Source organism: Vulpes lagopus, chromosome 7 (assembly GCF_018345385.1).
Source record: "Vulpes lagopus strain Blue_001 chromosome 7, ASM1834538v1, whole genome shotgun sequence".
Classification (NCBI taxonomy): domain Eukaryota; kingdom Metazoa; phylum Chordata; class Mammalia; order Carnivora; family Canidae; genus Vulpes; species Vulpes lagopus.
This window is the reverse complement of record NC_054830.1, coordinates 17,853,389-17,860,991: the sequence shown is the minus strand read 5'-3', so window position 1 is coordinate 17,860,991 and position 7,603 is coordinate 17,853,389. Positions and strand designations below refer to the sequence as shown.

The 7,603-nt window shown below is 45.6% G+C and overlaps 1 protein-coding gene across 1 annotated transcript in view; it reads left to right on the top strand.

Annotated features, from left to right (window-relative positions):
• The first annotated feature begins 1,818 nt into the window (after window positions 1-1,818).
• PRKAR2A (protein kinase cAMP-dependent type II regulatory subunit alpha) overlaps window positions 1,819-7,603 on the top strand; it is a 106,605-nt gene continuing 100,820 nt past the window's right edge. Inside the window, exon 1 of the mRNA XM_041761620.1 lies at window positions 1,819-2,385. Coding sequence (XP_041617554.1) covers window positions 2,133-2,385 — 253 coding nt within the window. The 5' untranslated portion in view covers window positions 1,819-2,132. The remainder of the gene's footprint in view (window positions 2,386-7,603) is intronic.

Genomic DNA, 7,603 nt, shown 5'->3' with positions numbered 1-7,603 from the left:
TAGGGAGTGGAGTTGTGAATTTGCCTTTCCAAAGGGTCGGTTTGTAGGATTATTTGAAGCAGGTATGGTGGTGCAGTGGGAGTGACATGCAGGTGTTCTGAGTATGGGCTGACTCCTGGAACACTTGGAAGGGTCGATCTACTGAAGAGCAGAGGAGAGTTGACAAACCCTGCCCTGTTAGCCTCTTACTGCCCATCTTAGTGAAGTGTTCATAGGCTGAGATAAAAAAATGCAGCTTTATTTTTTTAAAGTTTTATTTATTCGGGGATCCCTGGGTGGCTCAGCAGAGAGGCAGAGACACAGGCAGAGGGAGAAGCAAGCTCCCTGTGGGGAGCCCAATGTGGGAGTCAATCCCAGGACCTCAGGATCATGACCTGAGCCAAAGGCAGATGCTTAACCACTGAGCCATCCAGGTGTCCAGAAACACAGCGTTAAAGAAAAGGACTCAATCCTGAGACAGGGGTCAGGAGAGCAGTTTCACTGACTCTGCTTCCTGTGTGGAAGCATTCATTTGTTCATTCAGTAAACCTTCCCCAAGAATGTGTAGTAAGGACCCAGCAGGAATCAAGGGACACTGTCCTTCCTCTCACAAAGTAAATTGTGCATGACACCTCCCAGAGGTCAAGGCACTTGTCCAGGGAGACACTGCTGTTTGAAATCACAGTGTCTGGCCTAGAGCATGGATGGTTTCTGTACCAGTGGGGTTTGGTTGTTCCTGTTTCCAGAAACTAAGCTCCCAGCAGCACTGAACTCCTGGGTGTGTGCCAAACCAATATGAGAGGTCTTAGTGCTGATTTTAATTAATAGTGGGTAATTACCAGGTGGAGCTTAACCGTCCCAAATGCCTTGGAGGTTCCCGAGCCTACAGCTCGCCACTTCTGTCTGGGCCCAGCAAGGAGAGGTCGGGTTCTGTCCTGTGCCCACTGGGCCTTTCACCAGCACTCTGACTCAGGACAATCGCCTTTTTCTATTCCCTTCTGATCTGGTCTAGGTGAAGGGAACAACTTGGGAAATGGTCTAGCCTCTCCAGTTCACCTATGCCCACTCCCTAGGGGTAAAGGATAACAGTGCCTTGTGGTCTGCTCACCTCCACCAAACAGTGGGCCCAGGGTGGAGTGTGGGAAGAGAAGAGGTGTGCAGAATCCTGGTGGGAGTGCTCAAAAGCAGGAACAGACTCACAGGTGGTTTCTGCTCTGGGCCTTATACCAGTTTCTCAGGGTACATGTTTGGCCCAGTGACTCTTCCAGGCTTCTTTCTCCGCCTGTGGCTCCCAAATTGCTACATCATTGAAACTCCTACTATCGACCAGGCCTAACCCGTTTGACATATCACAGGCCCCCTGCCAGACTTCTGAGGGTCCTATTGTTCTGCCACCATTCCACCCCGTGACCCCCTGCTCTTGCTGTCCTCTATGGTCAGATGGCTTTCCTCAAGATTTTCCTGTAGTAGCGTCCTGTCCAGGCCTCGGAGTCAGCCTGAATGTCACCCCCTTAAGTGGGCCCTCTCGCTCTCCACCGCAGCCAGAACCGCACTGAGGTTGCAATGTGTGTGCCAGGCGTCCGGCTATCTGGCTCTAGGCTGTGTCCCTGGAGCCTACCCAGTGCTGGCAAACAGGTGGCTCTTAGCGAGTACTGAAATCGGAACAAGTGAAAGGTTTTTGGGACTAGGTGGGAAGCTCTGACGACTCCCTTTAGCGGGGAAAGCACTCACTCCACGACTCGACCCGGGACTGCACGGGGCCTGCGGGCGGCCCGGTGGCGCACGCGCACTGGGGGCCGGCGGTCGGCGGGAGCGCGCACGCCCGCGGTCGCGTGCGTCACAACCCGGGCTCCTGCCCCGCCCGTGCCCGCCTGCCCGCTGGTCGGTCTCCGCGGCGGCGGCGGCGGCGGCGGCGGCGGCGGCGGCGGCTGCCCGGTGACAGCGGCGGCGGCACCAGGCCGGCCGTAGTAGCTTAGGGTCGTGCGGCCCGGAAACGCACACCCGGCGGAAGGGCGGCGCGGCACGAGGAAGGCCAGAGCCGGGTCGCGCGGGAGGAGACCTCGCGGGCGCCGCGCGAGAGGCCGGCGTGAGGGAGCGCGGAGGCAGTGGCCGCCGGCGGCCGGGACCCGCCTGTCCTCGCGGCTGTCGCCGGCATGAGCCACATCCAGATCCCGCCGGGGCTCACGGAGCTGCTGCAGGGCTACACGGTCGAGGTGCTGCGGCAGCAGCCGCCCGACCTGGTCGACTTCGCGGTGGACTACTTCACCCGCCTGCGCGAGGCCCGCCTGCAAGCCTCCAGCCCGCCCGCCGCCCCTCCTTCCGGCTCCCGGGGGCTGGAGCCCAGCCCTGGCCTGGTCGCCGACGCCAAGGCGGACAGCGAGTCGGAGGACGACGAGGACCTGGATGGTAGGCGGCGGGCTGGGTCGACGTTCGCGGTGGGGGGCGGCGGGGGCGGTGCAGGGGTCTCCAGGGGTCTCCAGGGGTCTGGAGGGGCTGCGGGGGCCGACCACACGGGGCCGGGACCTTGGAGCTCTCTGGCGGAGTTCGCCGGGGTTCCCCGAGCCGCAGGCGTGAGCCCCGCGTGCGCCGCTTGCCAGCCGAGCCAGGCGGTCCTCGGAGCCCTGGAGCGCACCGAGGCAGTTGTCAGATTGAGCCCGGGAGAAAACGTGCGCGCCTTCGGCCCGCGTGGTGGCGCGGAGCCCACGTCGGCCTCGCTTCTGCTGGGGACCCTTCGCTCGGTTCGGTTCCGAAGACAAGGACGCGCACATCCACCGACTCGTCTTTAATAACCAGGACGGTAACTTTGTTTGGGAATCGTTCATTCCGTGGGAAGTTGTGGCGAAAACTTTAAGCATAGGCAAAAGTAGAGAGAGAGAAGGTGAACTGAACCCCTCCCTATGCCATCATCCGCATTCAACAGTTGATCCGGCACACATGTTTCATCTCTCCTTTTTTAAATCCTTTGCCTTGCTGAAGTATTTTAAGGCAGATGCCGATCAGTCATTTCACCTCTGCATAACTGGATTTCTTAAAATATTCTTAATATTTCTTAGAATTTCTTAAAACATATATATTTCAGCTTCGCTAAAGCGATTGGATCAAATTTGGTGAGGGTAAACAGTATCTTGTTTGACCCGTAGTTTATCCTGTTTAGGGTGCAGGGAGAAAGACAAGTTAACACTTTCTACATCAGATTTAAGCAAGGTTGTCAAAAACCAATTCCATTTTCCTTGGTTGCTTCAACATAGGCTTTGTCAATTTAACAATAGAATTATCCTACGTTTGAACCTCCGAAATTTAACGAAGAAAACAGAGACGTAGTTAGAGGCTTAGTGTTATTAGAGTATGCTGGGAAAAAAAACAGAGTAGTTCTGAGTTGAATCCACATTCAGGTCACACCAGCAAGGAGTTAATTATTGGTCATTGCTCTTGGAATTTGTAAGCTTCAGCGTTGTGGACACCTTCCCATAGTTTATTTACTATTAAGCGTAGAAATGGTTCTTCAGTGTTTCTTTGACTTTTTACACGTTAAATTACGAGATTTCGCCTTAAGCCTAGAACCAAATCGTTATTTCCCAAATCTCTTCCACAGATTTAATTTCTGGCCTAAGCCAATTGATTAAACCTATTTGATTTCAGATACACTTATCTTTAAAATGGGGACAGTGACAATGATCTCCCAGGGATAAATGCCTTTAAAAGTTTTATTTCGGGAGGGACTCCTACATTCGTTTCGCTGTCATAGCTATAAATCGCAAAGCTGTAACCTGCTTTGTAAAATTTTTATGTACACAGATTAGTATTTTAGAAATTAGTTCCAGATGAGTAAAATGGAGCTTACAGGTTTTGTGTTGTGTCCGCGTTCTTTGTCATCTTTAGTATCTTTTTCAAAATTGAGTTGATTTAAATCTTTGTAACCCTGTGCTTTATTTTATTGGCATGTAAATATTTGTTGTTTATATCTCTAATGTGGCTGTGCTACGTATAATTATAGAAATCAACACAAGGTGAACTTCTATTTGCAGATAATAGACTAAAAATACATTGCACACAGTGAGATACCACTTCACACCCATGAGGATGCCTATTAGCGAGAAACAAATTGCAAGTGTTGGTGAGAATGTAGAGAACTGGGAGCCTTTGTTCATTGCTGGTGGGAATGTAAAATGGTCTGGCTGCTGTGGAAAAACAGTTTGGTGGTTCCTCAAAAAGTTAAACATAGAATTACCATATGATCAAACAATTTCACTGCTATGTGTATATCCCAAAGAATTGAAAGCAGAGAGTCAAACATAGAGTTACATGCAGGTGTTCATTGCAGCATTATTCATAATAGCCAAAAGGTAGAAACAACCCGTATCCCGCTAGCAGATAATGGTTAAATTGTGGCATATACATTCTATGAAATAATTCATCCTTTAAAAGAAATGAAATTTTAATACATGCTACAACATGGATGAGCCACAAACACATTATGCTAGTGCAATATGCCAGACACCAAAACACAAATATTCTCTGATTCTGCTTATATGAGGTATCCAGAATAGGTAAATTCATAGAGATGGAAAGTAGGATAGAGGTTAACTGGAGTTGGTGATGAGATGTTACTGTTTAATGGGTATAGAGTTTCTGTTTGGGATGATAAAAAAGTTCTGAAATTGAATAGGAGGGATGGTTGCACAACACTGTGGATGTACTTAATACCATGAGTTGTACACTTAAATGGTTAAAGTGGCAGGTTTTTTGTTAAGTATATTTTATCACAATTTTTAAAAAGACCAGAAAAGAAATACATTACATATCCGGTGATTAGGAACATTAGGGTAATAAGCCCACAGTACCTAAAATAAGAACTAGCATATGTAGAGTTGGATCTGTGTATAGCAAAGGAGATTTTCTTCAGTATGGCTAACCATCGGTTCAGTTTATAAAGTTGTATGCTATTTGAAACACAAAAAAGTTATTAGCTGTCATTGGTTTGTTCTAATAACAGTGTTTTGATGTCAGACAGCACACCAACTATGAAATATTGTAATGAGTATTTAACTCTTGGGAAAGCCTGAAGACTTCAGACTTACTAATAAGTTACTATAACGGCATCTTCATGAGAACAATAAATTGACATCCAGACTGATTTACTCTGTACTTAACCATAAAACACTTACACTTGTGGGTCTCCCGGTGTGTATATTTACTTGGTTTTATATATATATATATATATATATATATATATATATATATACACCCACACATATGTGTATATATATTCAAGTACTATGTTATCCATTTAGAGTATATAATTCAGTGGTTTTATTCACAAATATGTGCAGCCATCACCACAGTTTTAGAACAATCAATTTTCATCACTCCAAAAAGACTTCATACACTAGCCATCAATGCCAACACCTCCACTCCCCTCTAATGTGTTTTCTGTCTATGGATTTGCCTATTGTGGACATTTCATATAAACAGAATCATAGAGTATATGGTCTTTTGCTCCTGGCTTCTTTTGGTTAGCGTGTTTTCAAAGTTCATCAATATTATAGCATATATTATTAATATGTTTCTTCTTTTTATTGCTGAATACTATTCTGTTGTATGGATATACCAGATTTTGTTTATCCAGTCATTAGTTGATGGGCATTTAGGTTGTTTTTACTTTTTAGCTATTATGAGTAATGTTGCTATGAATATTCATGTATACAAGTTTTCATGTGGACATGTTTTCATTTCTCTTTGGTATATATACCCGGGAGTAGAATTGTTTGGCCATGTGGTTAACCTTAACCTCTGTGTTTAACCTTTTGAAGAATTGCCAGATTGTTTTCCAAAAGTGGCTACACCATTTCACATTCTAACCAACAGTGTGTTAAGGGTTCTAGGGGCACCTAGCTGGCTCAGTTAGTTAAGCATCTGACTCTTTTTTTTTTTTTTTTTTTAAGGATTTTATTTATTTATTTATTCATGAGAGACACAGAGAGAGGGGCAGAAACATAGGCAGAGGGAGAAGCAGACTCTGCGAGGAACCTGATGCAGGACTTGATCCCAGGACTCTGGGACCATGACCTGACTCGAAGGTAGACACTCAACTGCTGAGCCACCCAGGTGTCCCTGGTGGATTCTTTAGGACTTTTCCCTAGCATTTTTTACTGCACAGTGTATACCTCTTAACACAGGAGTTGGTGCAAACAACACTAGCAGAACTTTTTTGAAACTACTTAATAATAATATTCCTGAAGATTTTTAATAAATATCTCTGCATATCTGGATCTCTTAGCAGGATTTGGACACTGTTTGAACCACCCTCTCCTGAAGTTCCTCTCCCTCTTGGTATTTGTGTCTTCATTCCCCTGGCTCTCCATCCACTACTTGGCCTCTTCTCTGCCCTTTAAATGATAGTTCATGATCTCCAGAATTTAGTTTGTTACCATTTCTGCTTCAGTGAGCAACTCTCTTCCTGAGCATTTTTACTGCCTTGAACGAGGACTTTCATAATCAAAATTATAGCTTCAGTATTCTCTGCTGATACACATGCCTGTTCATGCTCATTTTGCTAGCTGGTCATCTCTCATTCATCTCTCAAATTCCTATGCCTAAAATGGATGTAATTAATTTTTTGTTTCACTGCTGTTTCCTCTAATTTTTTAAGCAATAAACCTAGGAATCAGTCTTTCTCTGTCTCGCTCTCTCATTTTATTCTCTGGGCTCTCTTATCTTGTCCTTCCCCACTGTCCCTGTCTTGGGATTGACTTTTATTGCTTCTCAGCCATATGCAGCTGAGCATCTATAGGCCTCCCACTTATATCTCCTCCACCCCATCCATTCTCTACACAATCATCAGAATCACCTTTCTGCCACCACCCCCTTTTTTAAATTGTGGCAAAATATACATAATGTAAAATTTACCATTTTAACCTTATTTTTAAAAAGATTTTATTTTTAAGTAATTTATTATTATTATTTTTATTATTTTTTTAAGTAATTTCTATACACAGTGAGGGGCTCAGACTTTATAACCCTGAGATGCATGCTCCACCAACTGAGCCAGCCAGGTGTCCCCCATTTTAACCATTTCAAGTATACAATTTACTGGCTTTTTTTTTTTTTTTTTTTAAGATTTTATTTATTCATTCATGAGAAACACAGGGAAAGAGAGAAGCAGAGACACAGCCAGAGGGAGGAGGATGTGTCATCCTCCTCCCTCTATACAGGGAGCCCTATGCGGGACTCAATCCCCGGTCTCCAGGATCACACCCTGGGCCAAAGGCGGTGCTAAACCCCTGAGCCACCTGGGCTGCCCCTTCAGTGGCATTTATAACCACTTTGTTTTCTTTCTTTTTAAAATTAAATCTAATTTTTTATTTAAATTCATATTGGCACCTGAGTGGTTCAGCGGTTGGGCATCTGCCTTTGGCTCAGGGCATGGTCATGGTCCCGGGATCAAATCCCACATTGGGCTCCTTGTGAGGTCCCTGCTTCTCCCTCTGCCTGTGTTTCTGCCTCTGTGTATCTCTCATGAATAAATAAAATCTTAAAGATAAATTCATTTGCCAGCACATCATTAGTTTCAGATATAGTTTTCAATAATTCATCAATTGTGTATAACACCCAGTGCTCATCATAT